Below are 23,885 nucleotides of genomic sequence, written 5' to 3'. Positions count from 1 at the left end.
CAGAAGCAACAGAAATGGGGATTTGGATGTTTCAGTTTGTTCTCCAACTGGAGAAGTACAGGAAACTTCATTTGACTATTTCATTTATCTTCCACCTGTTTCCTGTAAGATCAAGGATTAGAGCAAGTTCTAAAACTTTGTCTTAATAAGAGCTGGGTGTTTAATATATCACTCCTGGCCTCACTTCCCACTGAAACAATTATGAGGCTTCAAATAATTACTTTGTCTCTGAATTTTAAACCATGAAACCTGAAGTTAAATGTTTGGGTTCTTTTTTTGCTCCTGTTTTTATTTGTCTTCAACTTACTGTGAAATTTTTTAGCATATGGAAAATTTGAAAGAATAATACAATGAACACCTGTATACCCTTCACAACTCTGTTTGTATAAATGTGTTTGTAAATGAATATACATCTATTTATGCCTTTATCACTCCATATTCATTTGAACCATTTTAAAATTGCAGACGCCAAGACATTTCACCCCTAAATATTGCAGCATGCATTTCCCAAGAATAAGGATCCTTTCCTTCATAAGTACAATATCAATATTTTCTCAAAAAAAATCCCAATGCCCAAATCACAGCTCAGACCAATTAAATAAAAATTTCTAGACTGGACACCTAAGTATCAGTATGTTTTAAAACTCCTTACATGATTACAAAGTGCAAAAAAGGGTTGAGGACCACTATCTAAAGATTGGTTAAATTCAACTTAAATATTTTAAAGAAAGAACTAATTGATTTTGTTTTTTAATATGCATTAAAAACATGCTAATCTTTTAAAGTTCAGCAGATCTAAATCATAGACTTTAGGTCAGAGTTGCACATTTCCTTAAGCTTTCCTTATCAAGTCATAATATTTTTTCTTTAATATAAATGCATTTGATCTTCATTTCAGTTTCTTCAATGTCATGATTTAAAATACAAAGGTATATATATGAACTGTTATGCAGATCATAAATACATTTAACCTTCATGCTACGTGATTTTAAATAAAAAAGACAGATACAGAGAGAGATGCTATTTAATAAAATGTTTAATAAATCAGATCAGACTTTTAATATGATGGTTTGAAGCTATATATACTCCAGAAAAGTATGTCCCTTATTTTTAAAAAAATATTTAAACTTTATTTCAACTTCAAAAAATAAAATAACAGACAAAAGGCAACTTAACAAATTATGGAAACATTGCTGTAAAAAATCCTGAAGTGTTTGTCCTTAAAGTTAAGTCATTCCTGTGGGTGTGGACTCCTAGTAAATACGATCTTATGTATTTATTTTTCACTGTGAAAACTGCTTTAGTGCCTAGGCCTACAGACAAGGAGGTCAGGCAAAAGTTCAGGGTTACAGTTTGCTCCAGCATAGGACATTATGATAGGCTCAGAGGAATGGGCCTGCCATAAATCCATATCCATGCACAGTGAGTAGGGTCTTAAGTTAAGATGTAACCCACCTCATTCATAGTGGGTCTTAATCCTCTTACTAGAGTCCTTTATAAACAAATGAAATTCAGACAGAGAGAAAGCCACAGAAGAAAGTTGAGAGCAGTGAAACCTGGAAGAGGAGACCCGCCAATGCTGCCATCTGTTGCCACATGACAGTGGAGTCCAGGATGACCAGCAGCCAGTTTTCAGGAAGAAGATATCCTCCTGATGATGTCTTGATTTGGGTCTTTTCACGGCCTCAGAACTGTAAGCTTGAAAGCTAATCAATTCCCATTGTAAAAAAAAACCATTTTTGGTATATTGTTTTTGGCAACCTAGCAAGGTAGAACATTTATCTTCAGTATTTTTGTTTTTTCAAAATAATCTTTCCCGTAATGAAACCACACATTTATAGAATAAAAAGCCCAGAAAGCAAATATCAAAACATAACCTAATTCATGTTAACACTTTAACAGAGAATGTTTTTATGTGTTAATCTTGATGTTTCTTATGACAAAGCATTATCCCTAAACAAAAAATATTACTTTAACTAATCACAAATTATCCCTATTTTTTATTACAGTTTCCCGTCAGTTTTAACATTGGCATTAGCCTAAAAGGTATTTCCAAAATTCTTCGAAACTATTAATTACTTCTTTGGAGTTTTGATTAGGACATTTTTGTAGACTATTCAAGTAACTAAAGAAGGCACTGAACATTTAGAAATAGCCTTTAGAAACAGCCCTTAGTTGGTTCTTCAGTACTAAAGTCAAAGAAAGTGATGAATAAATGAGATGATATTAAATAAAGAGTTCAAACTGAGATAAATTATATACTTTAGACTGGAATAGGAGTTACAAGTCCAGATTCTAGTTCAGGCTATGATGCACCAGCCCCTTAACCTTTCCAGGCCTGAAATTTCTTATCTGTTAAATGAAGAGTTTAGCTATGCTAAAGTTTCTACAACTTTCTCAGTTCAGTGTCTCAGTAATTTTTTCATGGTGTCACAGGCTAAAGAAAATATTGAAGAGTTCCATTTTTTAAGTAGTTAGGCCCCAAATGATTATATATGTTTGTCCTAACAACTTAGTGGCTGTTTGGAAAAAAACACAAAAACATGTACATTGTTTTAAAAATAATCTTTTATTTTCTTCTAATGGGATGTGTGTGTGTGACAGGTACTGAGTAACTTCTGAAACCTTGCAATAACACTAGAAACCAACATCTTTATTTTCTGTTCCATGTGGCTTTTTCCACAATCCTAGCATTTTATTATAGCTTGGCAAGAATATGTCATTGAGATGAATGTAGCACAATTTAATGTTGAAGCTGTGAATTACCCCTTCCTAGGGGTTTACATGGTGTCCAACTGTTGCCAAGTATCACTGTTTCTCTTGAAAATTTAAAATATCCTATGATGGCCCCCTTTTGAGTTTGTTGTGGTATTCCCAGAGCATGTCAATACACAGTTTGAGAAACATAGGGCTATGCTCTCTAAAATACTTTATATACCCACAAAATACATATGACATAAGATACAGAGGCAGAAAATAAGTAAAAAAGATAATTCTGCGGGCCCGGAGTAAAGAGCTGCAGGAATGAAAATGAGGTGAAAATTACTATTAATGTTCTGTCTGCACATAACATCCTCACCTCCCCACTTCTCCATAGTGCCTACCCATGCCTCAGATCTCAGCTCAGCCTTCTTCAAGGCAGCCTCCCCTAATCAAGTCAAATCCACGTATCACACATTCTCACAGTTCTTGTTTCATAGCAGTTATCATCATTGCAATTATACATTTATTTGTGTACTATTTCATTAATTCTAGTTTTTCCCATTAGAATATAAACTCTGGGAAGGTAGAGGTATGTCTCATATCTCCATTGTATTCCATAGTTCTGGCACTGGTCACTGGAGCTAAAACACTTTGCTGAATGAAATGAATGAATGTACTGTGACAAAATAGGTTTAGCATTCATTTTGCTTTTTTCCTTTATTCTAGAACTGCTGTTATCTATAAAAGCATTCCTGAAACATGTCTTTATCTCAGACTACTTAATAGGAAAATGGAACTCATAGATATTCAGCTGTATCTGAAACCTCAGAAAGTATCCCACCTAAACTAATAAAATGATGACCTTGTTTGGATAAGGCAATCAAATGTTAATGAGCTCATATAAGCAAATTAATCATTATAAAAATTATGACTATAAAAAACCTGCCCATAGACACTTAAGAAAATCTTAGTGGGTGGCCACAAACCACACTTTCAGCTGAAAGAAACGATGAGTTCAGTTTTTTCTTGCACTGAATTTGAGGTTACAAATTTACCATGTGGATATAGCTTGAAGACATCTTGAAATATAGGAATGGATATGATGTGAGATGCCTCTAAGCATCTTGATCTGGATGCTCTTCTCTGTGTTCATTATCTTTGTTAACAGCATCCACAGAAAGAGTAAAAAATTGTGAAGTGGTCCTAGAGTACTATCTCACCTCCCCCTTTTTTTAAACCTTTCTATAATCATCTATCTTCTCTCTTCTCTCCATCTCCACTATTACTATGAACTTTCACTTCAAATGTTTCAACAACTTCCCAACTACTCTTTCTGAACATAGTCTTGTAATCCAGTTTTCACTTTTGTCCCAGAATGATTTTTCTAAGACACCGATGTGGGCTATGGGTGGGAGGCTCTTCATTTCTTTGTAGATAACCTAAGCTGTCTATGACTTGTGGGTGTGGGAAGGTAAGAGGCTGCAGTCCTGCCCTTCGTGACCATGGCAATGACTCCAGTCCCAGGATACAGTTTAGCAATGCAAACTCTATAAATTTTAAATATTCAAGGAAAATGCAAACCAAATGTGTTTAAAAAAAGCTTATCTAGAATGTACAAGGTCCATGCTAAAAGCTTACCTAGGATGTGGACGATATATGCTAATTCAAGCCTACTGAGCACTGAAACAAAGAACAATTTGACCCTTCCTCTCTGTATAAAAGGAACTCAAAATTCTTGTTCAGGGCTCGGGTTTGAAACAGAAAGCTCTCGAATCTGGTCGTCCATCAATAAACCATTTTTCCTTCTCAAAATCATTCCTGAGTCCTGGCCTTTCTATACACAAATAATTGAACCTCTCTCAAATTCTACAACATTTTGGGGGGCTCATCCGGGATTGCAAATGAAGGCCAGAGATGGTAGCATTTTGCTGCCCCTTCCAAATTCCTGAGGAATTTGGGAGGACTCGGGTGAACCCCAAATCTGGGCGCCCCTGGATTAAATTCAATCCAGAGAAGATGTGGGCTCCACCAGAATCTTCCTGACAAAAATTGAGGGCAATGGAAGGTCTGAAGAGAAAGATTCTGGGAACAAAAAAGAACTCTGAACATGGAAGAAGGTAAGACTCCCTGGGTTAGCACAGTCTGGAAAACCCTAGCTTTAATTGCTAGGGAGGGAGGCTGATCATGTCCCAAGAGAACCCTAGTAGCCCCAGAAAATTGGGGGGAAGCCATTCTCTGTAGGTCTGGAAAAAGGAAAAAACCAGGAAAAAGCCTGGTATTTTGGGTTTGTCTAATTCCATGTTAGAATCTGGTACTGGTCTTATATCCACTGAAAGAGTGGAGGCTTGATTATAATAGGAAGGACTGTTTATGGGTTCAAGTCCTAACATCCTGGAAATTGGTCTGGATTTTAAAAAACTTGGTCACAGGAAAATGGATCAGCTTTTCTAGTGAAGCTTGGTCTGGGTGTAAAGTTAAACAGTGAAAAAGGTCTAGCTGGTATCTTTTGTTATGGTGCTGAACTGCGAATGAATTGTCTTTATACCAGATGTTAATGTTAAGTGTTCACTCTAAGGTTTGTGATGGCTGCAGGGGCAGCCATGCTGAAAAACATATATAAAGAACTTGTGGGTCAGATTAGTGACCTTTGTACTTCTGTCTGTGTCAGCTCAATGCTGGTGTTGGAGTTGTGTGGTTATGTAAAGTGGTGGAATTTAGTTGAGCTGGAACCCCCCCCCCCCTTGACATTGGCAAGGGGGTGAATTGATTATGGGGCAAAACTGCGGAGTCTGGATGTTTGCACATGCTCTGCTGTTTCATCTCTGGTCCACCCCTTTGCCGCGGCTTAATGACTGTCTGTGTTCACGCCACACACCCAGGCTTGTTGGGGCTGCCCTTTTAGGGTGGCTGGGTCCCTGGGAGGGGTGCCAAATTTGAGTAAGTTCTGTATGCCCATTTTGGCAGAAAACTGGAAAGAGGGGAGTGGCTTGCCCCTTTCCAGTGAGTCCACACCATCTATTCATAAACCACATTCCTATTTGATTGTTGTGCACCCGACTGCCTGGAAGGGGGAAGGTGAAGGGGATGAAAAGCAGGATCAAAATAAATGCAGTAAAGTTCCCTCCCTAGGGTGTCAAAGGCCAAAATACATTTGCATTCTGCCCAGGTTCTTTACTTTTTGGAATCTCTCTCTCTGTAAGACTGAAGAAATACTTTGAAATGTTTTAGAACTGTAAACTTGTCTGAAAAAAGGAGGCTATTGCTTAAAATAATAGACCTCTAATCACTTGATAGCCTTTTCAATGGTCTGGCTGGGAACTTCAGGGTTGTGAGACTATAGAGAGAAAAGAAAAAAAAAAAGAATAAAATGCCACTTTGAAATCTATATTTGGCTTTGTCAGTTGCTGGCACCTAAGAATTCATGGTAAAAAGGTAAAAACATAATTTAAAATGAATCTTTAAATGCCAATACTCTCTTGCTGTTGAATTAAATGCACAACTTGCAGATGAGAATTTGTTCCATTACTAAGAAAAGGCAGAGCTTCACAGAATTGTTACTAATAAAATTCTTGTAGCTTAATTAATAAAGGTATCCAATTCACCTTAAGGTTAAAATAATTAATAAAAAACTGTAACTAAGAATTAAGATCATTTATAGATGCATTTATATTATAAGACAGTGGAAAGATAATAACTGAAGTAACTGGGTAAATTTAGCTTGTAAGTGTAAATCCTAAACTAACCTTACCTTTGTTTATGGTTACTTCAAGCCTAGCCTCACCCCTTGCCTTTGCCTATGGTTATTTCATAACAGCTTCTGCCCCTATAGTCCAGGGAAAGGCGAACTTGGGGACATCCCTGTCTCCTGTCCTAATGGTATTAGTAACCCTGCTTTCTCTCAAGAATCCAGGTGTAAGCTAAATTGCTGCCTGGTGGAATTCTTTAGCCCTTGGGTTTAAATGACCACTGGAGTTTTATTATCTCCAAGAACTGGGGAAAAAAAAAAGTCTCCTGCCTTAACTGTCAGTGTTCCTAAGAATGGCAATTCATGAGAGAAACCAGTCTGTCTCTCTGAAGCTTCGAATGGCCTCAGTAAATATACATAGAATTAATCTTGTTGCTTATCCAAAATTCTGCTAAATTCAAGGTAAAATATACAGTTCTGAAACAAAAGAAAATGGTGCTAAAGCATTGGGAACATTTTAGTTACAAGCCATTAGTTAAGAAACAAAATTCTTGTGCAAAACTGAACAGTCATAGTGCAAATTAAAAAAAAAAGTTTCAGGAGACTTTGAAATGTTTTGCAGTCACACTTATTTTGTATTAAAAAAAGTGGAAGTTTTAAGTAACTAAAGTTATGTTTTTGTGTCAAACTATTCATGTCTGCCTATTTGCTCAAATTGTGGAGGTTAAATATGCAGTTATATAAGTAATATATATTTCTGGAACCCAAATAAAGCTAAACAGTATATAAAATAATGCAAATTATAAGTAACATCAATGAGTTGTGTTTCTGTGTCTAATTATTTGTGTCTGCCTATTTGCTCAGTGTATGTCTTCATACATCAGGATGATAAGATCAAATTAACGAATGAAAATTCTTAAAAGAGCTCTATTCAAATTGTTAAAAATTAAATATGCAGTTATATATGTGAATAAATATTCTTAGAGCCCAAATTAGACTAAGCAGGATAGAAAAGTCTTATAAAAATCTGATTATAAAACTATTGGGAAAGGGCCTCCTCTTTGCAAGAGCTTTGAAGGCAAGACTAGGTGTGGCAAATTAAACCTATCTACTAAGCTGGGAAATTAAGAATTAGCTTGCCCTTAATTTCCCAGTTTAAACCTTTTGACAGCCATAAAATAAGGGTAGTTAGTAGTTCTGTTGACAAATTTCAGTAAGTAAAGTCCATAAAAACTATGAGAGAGATCTTTCCTGGATTATGACTAAACAAATTAGGTAATTGTGTAATGTGTTTTGAAACGTAATAGTCAGTATGCTTTTAAAAATTATTCATTTTGATAACTTACACAAAGAAAAGATGTTTCTAGCTTCCTGTAAGGAAAATAAAAGAACATTCCTTGCATAAACTATAATGGTTTCAATTTTATTTAGTTTGGGTATAATCTCCCTTAGTTTATAAAATACCCATTAAATAAATTAACATTACATGTACAAAATCTTTAGAGTAATGAAAATTGTAATTTCATATTAATAAAATTAAGCTAAAGAAGAAAAATTGTAGATATGCTCTCTTAAATAAATAAAGTAAATTTCTTTGGTTAGTAATCGTAATTTAATAAGATTATTTAAACATAAGGTAAATAGTCAGTGTGGTTGTAGTCAATTTTAAAGAGTTTGTAAAACATCTTCCAAACTGAAAACATTTAAATAGTTCTAGTTCTAGAAGTCATTGTTAACTAAAAACTTGGATTGGTATTGGTGGCAGAGAATAACTTCGTGATAATAAAACCTGTCTGAAGGCCACCACAAGGTGCATATTTAAGTAAATGATAATAAAAAGTTATCTTGATTCCATCGGAAATCTTCTGTTTTCATTTTAACAATGAAAAATAGTTTTGGGTGGCGGATTTGGCCCAGTGGTTAGGGTGTCCATCTACCACATGGGAGGTCCATGGTTCAAACCCCGGGCCTCCTTGACCTGTGTGGAGCTGGCCCATGCACAGTGCTGATGCGTGCAAGGAGTGCCGTGCCACACAGGGGTGTCTCCCGCAAAGGGGAGCCCCATGCTCAAGGAGTGCGCCCTGTAAAGAGAGCCGCCCAGCCTGAAAGAAAGTGCAGCCTGCCTTAGAATGGCACCACCCATACGGAGAGCTGACACAACAAGATGACACAAGAAAAAGAAACACAGATTCCCATGCCGCTGACAACAACAGAAGTGGACAAAAAGACGACGCAGCAAATAGACACAGAGAACAGACAACCAGGGTGGGGGGAGGAGAGAGAAATAAATAAAAATAAATAAATCTTTTACAAAAATAGTTTTTTTCCCTCTATTACTAAAGTAAAATACCTACTATTATCTTCTTGGTAAAATTGTATAAGTAACAGTCATTTGATATATGCTGTGTTGCATTAAATTGTTTAAAATATATATAAAAACAAGGAATAAACTTTAACATTGTCAAACTCTTTTGTGCATTCAAACCAGGCCTTGAATATATTACAGGTTGCCTCTCCATGTGAGTTATTGGCTAGGCTGGTCACTAACCCCTTAATTAGAAATGTTTGCTATATCAATCTGTGGTTCTGCTCCTGAAGTCTATGGAAACTATGTTGCAGTTTCAAGCTCCTGCAGCAGCCAATGATGACTTGGTACAGCCAAGTGTATAATGGATAGCGCCTCCAGACTGGCACTGTTCCATAGTGCCAGAGAGCACTATGCACCAGGCCGGTAGAATACTGGAAACTCTTTCTAGGATCAACGATGCTGTGACTTGCTCACTGTGTGAAGAACATGCTAAGTGGAGCCATGATACCAGGGTACTGTAAGTAAAACTTGAACACAATTGGCATTATGGCCTGCTCCCATGGAGAGATAACATGTCAAGTATTACAAACCTGAAACTTAAAACTGTTAATCGCAACTCAGAATTCTTATGCATTAAGTAATACATTAATTAATATTAAAGTGCTGTACTTTTATCCTGTACTACATATATGCCTAATAATTATAACATTATCTTTTCTATTCTGGATCAGGTACAAAAGTATATTAGACATGTTAAATTCCAGGTAACTTTATTTTCTAAATAATTAATAAACATGTCTACAAAATACGGCAACGGTCTTAGCCCAGGCTCAGCCAACTTACTATTCTAGTGTACTCTACTGTGTAGCAAAAATGAAGCTTGCTTGCTAATAATGGGTCACCTATTAAACAGTCGAAATTATCAGAAATTGTAAAATTAAAATTGAAATGTAAAAAAAACTTTATTCTGTAGTTCTGATCCACTCCCACAGCTAAAAACTAAGAAAATTTCCATCTTAGTGTACTAATCCTGAATGAAACCAACTGTCCAAAAGGTGCCAGTTCACCAGGAGCATCTAACAGAACACAAGTGCCAATTATTAAACAGGCTGAAATGCATCTTCAAAACAAAGCTAAGTATCTATCGCAATTTCTCTCTGAAAATAACTTAGAGAAAAAAATATATATATATATATATACTGTTCCCATCAACTTTTAAAAAGGGGTGCCATCTTTATAAGCACCTAACCTTGTCTACCTCTATAATCCAATGTCCTCTTTTAAAAATGGGTATTCCAAAATTTTAACTGAGTTTGTTTCTTTCAGAGTGAACATCTTATTAACCATATGAAAACTTCATCCAACTTCGTACAGAATGCCAGATCCATCTTCCTCCAGTTAAAATAAAAGTTTTACACCCTGTTAGGTAATGACTACAGCCTATGACCAGCAGAAAGCAGTTACGGAAAAGAGATCATCTCCCTTCAGCACCCCTTTAAGATTAAAGGTGTAAACTCTTTAAGGGTAAAACAAAATTAATAGATGGATCTGGAGCCTGACTGGAAATCTGCATGAGCACTGGTGGCCCCAGGACGACTGCAGGCCCCATCCCAGGATTCTGCTGTCCAGAATGAAAATTTCTAAACTTCTAAAAACAGGATCCTGGATGCTATACTGGAAATTGGTAAGTAATCAATCAAAACAACAAATTGCCACCCACCTCATAGCTCCAACGATAATTATGCCAAAGCTTAGCAAGTTAAGGTTCGGCATAAGGGGGAAAATGATGTGGGCTATGGGTGGAGGCTCTTCATCTCTTTGTAGATAACCTAAGCTGTCTGTGACTTGTGGGTGTGGGAAGGTAAGAGGCTGCAGTCCTGCCCTTCGTGACCATGGCAATGACTCCAGTCCCAGGATACAGTTTAGCAATGCAAACTCTATAAACTTTAAATATTCAAGGAAAATGCAAACCAAATGTGCTTTTTAAAAAAGCTTATCTAGTATGTATAAGGTCCATGCTAAAAGCTTACCTAGGATGTGGACGATATATGCTAATTCAAGCCTATTGAGCACTGAAACAAAGAACAATTTGACCCCTCCTCTCTGTATAAAAGGACCTCAAAATTCTTGTTCAGGGATTGGGTTCGAAACAGAAAGCTCCCGAATCCACCCGGCCGTCAATAAACCATTTTTCCTTCTCAAAACCATTCCTGAGTCCTGGCTTTTCTATACGCAAATAATTGAACCTCTCTCAAATTCTACAACCCAGAGTGTCACTTTCCTGCTAGGTATCTTTAATATGATTCCATTGCCTATAGATAAAGTTTAGACCCTTCATCAAGCTTTTATGATTTAATCCCTGAATTCTGAACATCATGTCCCTCTTCTCTCTACCTGTGGCCAGTCACGCTTGAATACTACTTATTCTCAAACACCTCCTGCCCTAAGAGCTTCCCTATTTCCTTATTCCCACTAACCTTACTGAAATCTGATTGTTAATAACCATTATTCTGACTGGAAAAAAAGACATTATATTGCTAAGTGTGGAGAAGAATTGTTTAAAAAAATTTTTTTTTTCTCAGAAATTCTTAGCCTTAAGTTTCAACTCAAAAGTGACCTCCCGAAGCCTTCCCAGGTAGCAAATTTTAAATAGTTCTATTGGTTCTCTTCCAGCTCATTGTAATTCTCAGCCAAAAGTTAGCTGAGTCACCATCTCTCTAACAGGTGAAATCAAACTCACTATTTGAGATAGTCTCTTAACAAAGAGTTTGGCTCCAAGTAATCTGTTGCCACACCCTTTTCCTGACTGGAAATAGGGCCACTGAGGAATCCTCCCCTTGACCTCACGGTGATGGCAACTGGAGGGCGCCGGTACGTACTACGTCATCACGTTTCAGGAGGAGGGTGGGGCCCTCATGGGAAATGAACTGAAAGGGCGGAGCCAAGCCAGACAGGGCGGGGCTACGAGGGGCGGGGCGGGGTCCGTGAGGGGTCCCGGGCGGTTCTGCTATTCAGCCGGTGCGCGCCACAGCGGGAAGCAGCGCGGGGACGCTACGCTCGACCCCTGCTCGCGACATCGTGCCCAAGCCCGCGGGCCCGAAGCAGGGGCAGCCGCCTAGCCCAGCGGAAGCTGGTGGCACCGGGGACTGGCGGTCGGAGCCGGAGTTCCGCGGGCGGGAAGGACCGAAGAGCGGGGAAGCCCCGGGAGCGGCGCGTCGGCGCCTGTCTCGCCCAGGGGTGCGCGGCCACCGTCACGGGGCGCGGCGCCACCGCGCACGACCCAGGCCAGAACCCCGAAGAGCCGGCGCAGGCTCCTCCTCCGCCCGGGCCGCCTCACCTGCGGCGGTGCCGGCCCGCCTCAGCCTCCGCGGGGGCAGACAGCACCTGCGCCGCCTCCCGCGCGGCTCTACGCCCCTCGCCCCGCCGCGGCGGGCCCGGGCGTCCCGCGCCTGGACGGCTGCGGGAACCGAGAGGCGAGGGGCGCGGCGCCCCCATTCGGTCCGGGGAGGACGCAGGTGGAGCGCGCGCGTCGCGTTGGACTCCGGGGCCGGCTGCTCGCTCGTCCCGCCGCCGCCTTCGCTGCCGCCGCGGGTGCCGGGACCGGGGAGCGGCCGCCGCGGGCCGGGCACCATGAACAGCAGCGGCGCCAACATCACCTACGCCAGTCGCAAGCGTCGAAAGCCCGTGCAGAAAACGTGAGTGTCGCGGGAGGCAGCCTCTGCGCGGGGGCCGGGCTCGCGGACGGGGTCCTGGCGGCCTCCGGGGGGTGGCGCCCGCCCCAGAACCCCGCGTCCCGGGGCGTTAGTGTCTTCCCAGCACGGCCCGTGGAATCGAGATGTGGCGGGCGGGCGGTAGAGCGAGGACTGGGATTCTTTTTCATTTCCATCTCTTGCATTTTTAAAAGTGTCCCTTCTGTCGCCACCGCACACGAACCCACTCCACCCCATCCCTGCGCAGCTCTTCTCCTCCGTGGTCCTCAGTTGCTTTGACAGCTCCGGCCTGCCGGGTGTGCTGCTGGTGGATTAGTCGGCGTCAGTCTGCCATGAAATCCCCTTCCACCTTTAAAATCCTCATGGGTTAGGCTAGAGGACTGTCATAATTCCTCCCTCTTACATCCGCGTTCGGTTAGGCTAGAGGACTGTCGTAATTCCCATTCTTGGGAAAAACGGAGCCTGGTAGGGCGAGTAAGTTTAAAGAGCTAAACACGTGCCGTCTTGAAAGAGGCTGAGTGTGTCTTCTGAAGCTGTTTTTTGGGGGCGGAAGCGACTGGCTTTCTGTTGCGCTCTTTCATTTACTTGGCAGTCATTCTGTACCGTCCAACGTGCCTCTCTCGGTAAAGAGTGTAAAGGTTGGTGTCAGGTGTGAGTGAGTGCAGTGGACAAGATACAGCCGGGGATTTGTCTTAGCAGCCACCTTTTTGGGAAGCTTTGTCATCACTGTGAGGTGCTTTTAGAGTCTGTAAAGTAAAAGATTTGGAGCTGTATTTGAGAGAGAGGTTTTCATTCTTAGCACCTTCCTCTAATTTCCTTTCTTCCCTACTTCAAAGTTTTGTCAATTCTAGTGTAATCATTCCAACCTTGGATGGGCGATCCGTATGAGATAGCAAGTACCGTAAAATAGTGTTTAAAAAAAAATCCTTGTTTGAGACAGGTTACCTTTTTTGAGTTTTCTGTGTTCGTGTGTTTATTCCTAATTATAATCTGAGTTTCTTTAAATCACCTATATTTTAAATTTTTTTCCATAAACCATTTTAAAAGCGCGTTAAATATCTACTCAGAGTAAATCAAAAGTGTGTATTTTGTTTAAAACTTAAGTCGCTAATGTCAACCAGAAAAATAACATTTTAAGGCTTATATTTAAAACTGGTTATTGGTGGAAGATTTCATCATTCTAGAGTTTTAATTTCCTTTTAGATTTTCAATGATCTTAGTGCCTCAGATTTAGACTTATGAACTGGCATTAATAAAGGTTAGACTCTAAATAGACTCATTAAAATCAGAACGTCTCATCCTGCCTACAGTGTTACTGACAGGAATATTGCCAAGTCAGCAGTATTCTATTTTGGCATTTCTGCTATATTGGGTTACAATATAGTGTATTTTGTAAAATAACTTCTTATAGAAAAAATGATTTGTCTAATTTAACTTTGTACTTGATTGTTACAATTGGGAGCTATCTAAAATGCCTGTTCTATGTATCTACTAATGCAATAGCATACTTAGGGTACTGTGTAATAGAGTATGATGGGTTTTATGTATGTGGTCAGAAAATTTGACAGATTCCCTGTTGGATTTTTAAGAGTTTCAATTATTGTCTTACAGTGTGTTACATACATGGTTTATTGTTATACTGTTATTAAATGCCTTAATTTTGTATCCATTATGGAAGTCAGTATTTTTGGTTTATAGTTAATATTTTATTAAAGATCTTCCCTTTTGGTGCATTATTTTTCCTTTTATTTGTATAATGTGGACCTTTTATTATTATGTCTTAATGTTTAACACACTTCCTAAGACTTTTAATATACCTTATACCTCATTTAATACTTTCCTGTAAATTAATATAACAAAAGCATTTTTTCTCTTTCATCCTCATTTTATTTATTCAGTATAGGTGTTATCAGATCTTGACTGATTGTCATCCATTACTTCTAATCATATGAATGCCTAAAAATGTCATCTGTTAAGGAAAGCCTAGTGCTAGCATTTATTGATCAAGTGAAATGATTTACAGATTACTTTTACGTGGATGAAAGTTAACTTTATATTGGAGGTAAAGTGAATGTTGATCTTAGGAAAGAGTACATTAAACCTAATATTAAGTTTAGTATGATTTTTACGTTAAATTATTAATTTGTAGTTAATGGTGTCCAAAATGTGCCAATATTCCCACATGCAAAATCCATCTAGTTTGCCTGAAAATACTATCCAGATCTGATCAAATAAACTTTGATTCCTTAAATAATAGCTATTTTATTTTACTTGCAGAGAAAATATGTTGTAGTATAATTATAAGACTGTTGGAAAATGACTATTTAATATACAATTCTATAAAATTTGGGGATAGGATAAATGACAATGTTTTAACCTGAACTCTTAAACAAAATAAACTCCCCCTAGTGGCAGGTCTAACCTTAAAAATTATCTTTATTAGTAGGAAGTATGTTGTAAATTTGTTCAATTTAATTCTGCCAATGTATCTTGTACATTGTAGATGTTCAATAAATGTTTCTTTTCTCTTTAGAGCAATGGAAATTAGGGAATTCAAGGTGTGGATGCAAAGTTGAATGAAGCATCTGATTCTTGTTCAAATTTTTAAAGATAACTTTAGGACTAGATTCTACTGTAACTTTCCTTCAAACATTGTTCCAGTTCTTAATAACCCTGCTCACAAAAAGAACAAATTTTTTTTAAAAAAATTTAAATCCTGTCCTTCTTTTATTGTCTTTGGAGAGGAAAGAGGTATTTGTTTATTTGTTTAATGTTTATTTTGTTTCATGAAGGTAATTGAAAAGTCCACTATTGAATATAAATAGAATCTATTTTTCCACAGTGATATTAACTTTGGACATATTTCTGAATTTTTGAAGTTTTATTAATACATAAAAAGTTTTAGCAGTATTCAAATTACCATATTTCTAGAAAGTTAGTCCTGAATGTTGGCAAATAATAATTGTTTAGTAAATGACATCTACACTGCCACCTGCACTTAAGGACGAGGAGTACCAAGACAGCCATCATGAAGTATCAGAATTGGAAATATTCTAATCCTTTGTTAAAATGCAAATTGATGGAAGCTTTAAGTTTATTAACTTATGAAAGCTTTGTCTTTCTTGACATTCTTACTAAGTTGTTATCCGTTCTATTTAAATGTCATACATTTTATGTAAATAGTTCTGACTTAGTAATCTAAAATTCTGTCATGGTTTGTTGAAAAGTTTTCATGTAAATACAGTATGATGCCATTTTAAAAATAAAATCTAAAATAAAGGGATAGGCCTTTTCAGTTATATGATTATTACATTTTCCTTCCAAATAGCTTAACTTTAGATAACTTCTATATGGTAGCTTTGGACGCTTGCACATTGGAACTATGAAATGAAGTAAATGTGAAATTATTATTCAGTTATAGGGAACACTTCAGAGAAATAAACGACAAAACAAGGAGACAGTGAGGTGTAAACTGAAAGAGCACTGGGTCTAAACTAAAAGATGACTCCTGACTGGTAGAGCTGGGCAGATTCCTTAATAAAGCAGGGTAGTCACAATCTATGCTGCCAATATCACAACTAAAATTAGCAACACAAAAGTATTGTAAAACCTGTTAAGACTGCTAAAGATATAAAGTCAATCAGAACCACAAGATCTTTTTAAATATTTTTATCTTGTATTATCACAGAACAACCAGTTCTCCTGGGAAACTGTAAGAGGCAGTATGTGATTATGTTCTCAACAATGCGTATGGCTGAAATATGCTTCTTCCATGATGAATAGCTTACATAGTACATGCTTATTGATATATTTGATTAAAACAATTACTAAGAAGTAAATACCATGCAAATCTAAACTGAACAATATTACCTTTCTGCTTACACAGTTTTTAAAAATTGATTTTTAGCAGTGGTTTACCATAACAAAAGCTACAGTTTATTAGTACTTATTACTGTGTTACAAGCATCATGCCCAGTACTTTACAGACATTATTTTATTTTTATAATAGTACTATGAAAGTAATATTTCCATTTTATAGATAGGGGCTTGAGTTCAAAACTGCTCAGTGCATAACTGAAAAAGCCAAGAATGGATATTGAATCGCAGGTCTTTGGAATCCACAGCTTATATTCTTACCAACTTGACAATACTGCCCAGGGAAACCAGTTTTAGTAATGGGTGTGGTATACCCATATCTTTGGAATTTCCTTATTGTCCACTATTTCCTCAGATAGTTAATGCTCTTGTGAAGTAAATTATTTCCCATTTACCATACAAGAGTTGTACTTGCTATCTCCATACTTATATGTTCATGCCCTCTCATCTTAAGAGTCTTTTCCTCCTATCTTATTGATTTGTTAACGCTCCTATCCTCCTTTAAAATATTGTTTTTAATGACTTCATTGTACTCCATTCTGTTATATATATATTTAAGTTAATTGAAGATTGTGTGTATGTGTATATGTATACATTTTTAAGGCTAAGCACAAAAATACACTCTGAGACATAATGTTCAAAATGTCCTACAAAATATTTACTAATTTACACTCCCAATCATGGCCTGTATGAGTGCCTATGTCCTTGCATTTTTGTGCAAAAAATATTAAATGTCAGTTTTAGCGGTAAAATGCAGAGCAGCTAATCAGATATACAATATTGGGAGAGGTGTGTTTGATAAGAGTGTATGTGTTTGCAGATTTTTCTAGTTGAAGTGTCCTTTACATATTGATATGCTGTGTCTTCTGTATTTCAGTTGTTTTTGTAGTTAGCTTTTTTCTTTTTTTATTGACATTGTTTTAATAATATATTCCTATTAATGAATGCACATAAAAAAAGTCAAAGCATGGAAAAGAGGGCACAATAACAGGCAACCTCACTCAGTATAATTCTTTTACTAGTCACTATCAGCTATGTCTTCTAATTTTTAAAAAGTGCTATTTTGAGTTCTGCACGGGAGGCATTAAGTGTTGATGGCTTATTGTGGTAAAGGATTTTAGACCACTTTTCCCTTTTTGCCTTGCTCCATCCTCTCAGTATAATTTTACCACAATTTTGGATTAAATCCACATTCTGTGTTTCATTATATTTTTTAACTACATAAATATTATTTACTAGTGCACCAAGTAATACACTGTGATTACATTTTCCTTACCTTGTCTGTGCTAAACTGTTGATTTCTTTTCCATCTACTTTCCATCTTCATATTTATTTTCTTCTGGGTTTAACAGTCCCCAAGATTAATTGAAGACAGAGTTTGTGTTCCTGTCTCTTGTTTTACTTGTTTTTAGGTGATTTTCTAGAAGAGGAGTATGTTTGCAGAGAGTGATCTTGAAAACAGAAGTGTCTTACTTATCTAGAACTGATGTAGATGCCACATCTCCATGAAACCTTCCCTTATGACCCAACCTATAATGAGTTTTTACTTTCCTGAACTCTTGAGTATTTTATTTCTAGCATCTACGTTATGAAGCAGCTCATTGTGCTTAATTTTTGCCTTGTTTTAGGAAATACCTCCCCTAGTAGGAAAGATAAGCTCTTTAAAGATGGAATCATCTTTTGTCTTTGTAGCTACCAGAGCTTCCTGGTGCCTTGTACATAGTAGGTATTAGAGAAATATTTATTAATTTAACAGTTGACCTCAGCTTAAAATTTTTCTGTTAATGTTTAAGTAGTTTTGGTAGAGCACATAAACCCTTTGTGACTTTAAGGGGAAATACTAAAAAAAAATGTACATGCATAAAAGAAGGAGAAACTGGGAAATTCTTAATCTTTTCAGAATTATTTTTCTAAATAGCAGTGACGACTAGGGCATATTTTATTTTCATGGTTTTCACTGTAATTTCTTGTGCTAGCAACTCTGCTGTTTGGGTCTTATCACCTCTCCTGAGGTATAACAAAAAGAAAGGAATAGGAAGAAACTACCACAATTATAGAGTATCAGCAGGGGAGTGGCAGAAGAATTGTGACTCATTAATAGTGACTTCCAGCCAGAATTCTCAAGTTTTTGTGGTCAGTTTTGCCTCAAATAGGGAAGTAAAATCTCCAGCTTTATTCAGCCTCACAATGAAATTTTACTTCATTTGCACCACAGATCACATCTCCAAGTATTATGTTAAGCATATAATTTATAGAATTGAAACCTTCATCATTCATATTCGGAGAGAAGTAAGATGTACACTGGAGCAGTGCGATTCTCCCAAATAAAGAAGGAATGGGTTTAAAAGTTGGAAACTATGAATGAGTTAAATCTGAGATATGTTGAACTTCATGTACCTGGAGGAATATACCAGGTACAGGGGCTGGAAATGTATCGTGTCATTGGTAAGTAAAGTCACCATAGTAAAAAGCCTATAGAGCAAACTCAGTAAGTACTGTGATAGTAATATTTTTAGAAAATGTCACTTTAATCTCATAGGATTACTTAAATTATATCTTTCCATGCTCCTTTGAGGTTTCTTAATAAATATATAAAAATAAAAACATTTACAGGCACATTAATTTATCTGGGTTAATTTCTTCAACTTTGATTCAAATGCTGGGCACATATGATGAGCCTAACAGAATGTCAGAGAGAGATGTTAGAACAACTTTAAAGATTGCATTCAAACTGGCATTGGACAAACTTTTGGGCATGTTGCCACCAGTACCTATAGCATGCAGGGCTTCTAAAACAGAGCATGGCATGCAGTCTCCTAGAGCCTTGATTTCACAATTTTGATTTGCAGGTTGAGACAGGACTTTTGAGGTTAAGGTTTAAAAAATAAACAAATTGCTCCTTTGCCTGATGGACATCTTATGTTCTATTTCAGAAGATGTTTGAACTCCAGATCTCCCAAATCTAATCTTATAGGGATATTTATTTATATTTCAAATGTATTTATTTAAATAGGTGGATGTCAGTATATCTAACAGATACTGTGTATTAAAGATAAGACAAAAATAAAAGCACTAGAATAATCCAAATCAAGTCTAATTGATGTGGACTTATCTATTTTTATCATTCTGTGCATTTTCAATATGTATGGATATGTATGAAATTTTCACAAAGTAGTTTTAAATATTTCTCACAAAATCAGTTAAATGAGTCATATCTATTAAGTTAGCTTCAACAATTTGACATTTTAAAAGTTCACATCTAGTGGAAACACATGCTAGATTTGAATTGTCAAGTGCAGTGGATACTTGTTAGCCCTGACTTTATTTAATACTGGTGACTTTGCCCTATGACTGCTGAAATATCCCACCCTAGTTCTTTTCCTGTCTTACCTTATCATTCCTCCTTTGTTATCTTTGTGTGTGCCTCTTTGGTCTTCTGCCTAAGTGTTGTTATAACTGATGCCTGTTGTTAAGCCACTTTTCTCCTTCTTTCAGAAAATATAGTTATCCTAAACTATAAACTTCAGAATCATTTGCTACTTCTCATTCAACATTTCCCTTTTCCTTATTTCCTATAACCAGTTATTAGGTCATTTCAGTTCAGTGAACATTTGAGCCTGGCTACATAACCAAGTTGTTTGGTAGTCATGAGAGTGCTGTGCTTCAAGCCATCCTTTCTTTCCATCCTTACCATTTCTTCCTTTGGTCAGGCTCTCATCATTTCTTTTCTGGATGCTCCTCATCAACAAATTGAGAGTCTACTCTGTGCAAAGTATTGTGCTGGGCTTACAAAGATGGTAAATGGTACATGGTTAAAAAAAAAAAAAGATAGGTATAAGCAGTATAGGTTACATAATGTACTTGACTTATGGAAGTTTTATTGCATGTTAACTATTCCATAGGTACATAAAAAATGCATTAAGAGATGTGGTTAGTTTGCATTATGGAAAGAAACAGTCTCTTCTAGTGCAGAGGTGAATTCTGCAAAGAGAAGGAAGAGAAATTCAGGAATACCTTTAAGCCTTCTTTCCCATGTTGTTACTGTTCTCTCTCCCTGTGTTATAGCTTGTTTTGTGCCAATGTTTGTGACTGCCTTCTCCCGAGTGTTGTATAATCATTACTGGAAAGCCATTAAGAGTGCAGGCCAATTGTACATACATTTTCAACTTATGCAAAATGTCATTTGCATAGAATTTCATAATGGGATGGTTGAATAGGACATCTGTATGAGATACGAAAGTAGTATAGGGGAGGAGTAGTTGATTCATTGGGAAGTGGGTCAGGAAGGCTTTACAAAAGTGATCTATGAGCAAGACTTTAAAGGGAGTGGGTAGGACAAGGAGGTTCTGGTGAGTAACATGTATAAAAAAGCCATAGTATGTGTTCATAACTCTAAGTAATTTCTTAGGTTGGAGTATCATGGACAAGGAAGGCTTTGACTGGAGGAAATTAAGCCAGAGGAGAAGATAAGAGCTAAAAAGATCATGAAGGGTTTTGTGTGCTGGTCTAAGGAATGTGGTCTATTGGAAGATACTGAAAGATTTTAATCAGAAGAGTAACATAGATTTATATTTTAGAAAGAAATTCTTGGGGGGTAGAATCCTAACTTCAATGTGATCTGGCCTTCACTCCATCCTCTCCATCACTGTCAGCTTAGTAAAACACAAAATGATCATGGAAATTCACAGCTCAAAACTTAGAGAACAACTTCCAGATTCCAAAGTCCACATTTTTACAAACTTCTTTAAGGAAATTGCTGTTTCTTCTATCCTGAGTATTTTTTCCTGCAGATACCCACATGGCTCACACCTTTATTTTATTCATGTCTGTGCCAAAACATCTCATCAGAGAGACCATCCCCAGCCCCCATATCAAAATCAGCATCCCTGCCACTCTGCAGTTCTTTGCCTTGCTTGATTTTTCTTATCACTCACCAACCTGAGAAGTTATGCTTATTTACTTATTTCCTTATCCTCCAACTGGAATGTAAGCTCTGTGGGAGTAGAGACTTTTTATGTTATATTCACTAATGTAATAAATGTCTGTGCCAGGCACATGGTAGATGTTTAGTAAATATTTATTGAAAGAATGAATTTTGCCCTTCTCCTCCCTCTTTCACCTTGTGCTTCACATTTCAGACAGGTGGGCTTCTCACATTTCACTATTCCCCAGTCATTCCTTCTCTTCATGAAATCCTGTTCATTTTTCAGGATCCATCTCAGATATCACCTTTATGGAAAATCTTTTCTCAAGCCTTTGTTCCCTCTACTTACTTCCATACTGTTTTTTAAATATTTAGTAGAACATTAACTTGGCTGTCCAGGACATGATAGATGCAAATAAATATTTGTGTTAACAATTTTTAAATTAACCAGAGAGAATGACAGGCAGTATAGGTAAAAGTTGAAATTCAGTTGGTTTATGTAGTTAGATATAACTTGAATTTGATTATTGCATAATATTAGGGAAATAACTGGAGAAACAGTTACCAATTTCTATTAAGTATAATTTGTATAAATATTTTGGAGAAAGCATCTATTGACTTTTATTTTGTATATATGTCACTTTATCAGTTTATTACCCTTGTTTGTGTGTGTGCGTGTAAATAACATGAACTATAATAGAGAAAATTAGAAATAGACAAGTTCTGAAGAAATAATTGTTAGGGACAGAGTAAAAAGCTTATTAAAATTCCATACTCTTCATCAAATTTTTGCATAAATTATTTCTTCTCCACATATAACATTGAAAACATAAATTATCTACAAATGTTTTCACTGAAATGAATTAACAGCAGTATACCTAAGGCAATTTCTTCTTTTTTTTTAAAGATTTTTTTTTTTTTTTTTACTTATTTCTCTCCCCTTCCTCCCCCTGCCCCCCGTTGTCTGCTATGTCCAATCGCCATGTATTCTGTGACTGCTTCTGTCCTTATCAGCAGCACTGGGAATCTGTATTTCTTTTTGTTGGGTCATCTTGTTGTGTCAGCTCTGCGTGTTTGCGGCGCCATTCTTGGGCAGGCTGCACTTTCTTTCACCCTGGGCGGCTCTCCTTACGGGGTGCACTCCTTGTACATGGGGCTCCCCTACATGGGGGACACCCCTGTGTGTCAGGGCACTCCTTGCGCATATCAGTGCTGCACATGGGCCAGCTCCACACGGGTCAAGGAGGCCTGGGGTTTGAACCACGGACCTCCCATGTGGTAGGTGGATGCCCTATCCATTGGGCCAAGTCCACTTCCCACAATTTCTTCTTTATAAAATAATATAAATTAATTTTAATGGTCAAAAATGTTTTGTAAGAGTACTTTAGGTAATTATTTTTCCAGCTGTTGTAAAGGTAAGCAGCCATGGTATAACAATTACTTTATTTGGCTTTCAAATTTCTTCCCCTTTTATATTTCAACAGGGTGTCTGATGACCTGTAAAATTACTTTAAATAAGGAAATTCTGCTATTGAGTCCTGGTTAGGGTGTTTTTATAAAATTACCCAGTTTCTCATTTCTGAACTCATATTTTCCTTAGTATGTATCTTTTCTTTGGGGTGGATATAAACCATCCGAAATGCTGAGGTTTCATTGAGCTTTCTAAGTGAGATACAAAGTATGGATCTAATCATTAAGCAGAATTACTGCCCAATCATAAGAGCAAAATTTGTCAGCAATCAAAGCTAACTCTAATATTTGTCAATCAACAAATATAAATAAAGTCAAATTTATTCCTGTTTTAATGTTGGAGGGCCACATTACATGGCTGGAGGGCCTAGGAGCCAAAAGGATTTTGAGAACTCATCACTGCTGGGGTGGAAGTAAATAAATATAGGAGGCTGAGGAGGATGAAGATAAACCTTTATTTAGAGTTATTTCTATTTATCTCAACATAAATGAAGCGGAAATGCTTCTTGTCAAAGATAGCAAAGCAAGCATTATTCTCACATATTTTATTGCAGATTTTTACCCATAACAATGACTTACCTATATTAAAGGAAAAAAGAATCCTAGAAAATTTGTTAATTGAGAATCTATGTACCACAAAAGTATGAAGCATATGTAAGCATTTTCATAAGAGGTAGTTAACAGTTTCTTTTGACGTGTTCATAAGCTTTCCATTAAAACATGAAAACTTTTATCCCCTCTTTTTTTCTTAATGAAGACAAAAAAGGAAATTTTGAAAGGTTTATCTTTATAAAGTAAACTTGAAGATGATTTTAAATGTTGGTTTTACTAGAGAAATATTTGAGGTGATATTTTAATGCAATAGAAATTTTTGCTTTATGCATTTTAATGGATTTTTATGATTTTTGTTTTCTTTTCAGAGTAAAGCCAGTCCCAGCTGAAGGAATTAAATCAAACCCTTCCAAGCGACATAGAGACCGACTTAACACAGAGTTGGACCGATTGGCTAGTCTGCTGCCTTTTCCACAAGATATTATTAATAAGTTGGACAAACTTTCAGTTCTTAGGCTCAGTGTCAGTTACCTAAGAGCCAAGAGTTTCTTTGACGGTAAGACAGAAGAATTTTATTTTTCTACCATAATCTGTAGAATACTTATATCAAATATGGCTATTTCTGTGTTAAAAATGGCAAATATTAGCCGTATATGG

General features: G+C 37.0%; 1 protein-coding gene and 1 non-coding gene across 2 annotated transcripts in view; one reads left to right on the top strand and one right to left on the bottom strand.

Moving 5' to 3' along the window:
• Positions 1-1,284: 1,284 nt before the first annotated feature.
• LOC111766416 (small nucleolar RNA SNORA42/SNORA80 family) lies at positions 1,285-1,419 on the bottom strand. The gene has a single exon (XR_002798472.1). It is a non-coding gene; the product is annotated as a small nucleolar RNA SNORA42/SNORA80 family (small nucleolar RNA).
• Positions 1,420-11,710: 10,291 nt separating this feature from the next.
• Positions 11,711-23,885, top strand: part of AHR (aryl hydrocarbon receptor) — a 57,764-nt gene continuing 45,589 nt past the window's right edge. Inside the window, exons 1-2 of the mRNA XM_004467946.5 lie at positions 11,711-12,391; positions 23,597-23,784. Coding sequence (XP_004468003.3) covers positions 12,327-12,391; positions 23,597-23,784 — 253 coding nt within the window. The 5' untranslated portion in view covers positions 11,711-12,326. The remainder of the gene's footprint in view (positions 12,392-23,596; positions 23,785-23,885) is intronic.

Source organism: Dasypus novemcinctus, chromosome 5, assembly GCF_030445035.2.
Source record: "Dasypus novemcinctus isolate mDasNov1 chromosome 5, mDasNov1.1.hap2, whole genome shotgun sequence".
Classification (NCBI taxonomy): domain Eukaryota; kingdom Metazoa; phylum Chordata; class Mammalia; order Cingulata; family Dasypodidae; genus Dasypus; species Dasypus novemcinctus.
Note: the sequence above shows the minus strand (reverse complement) of the source record. Positions and strands in the feature narration are given on the sequence as shown.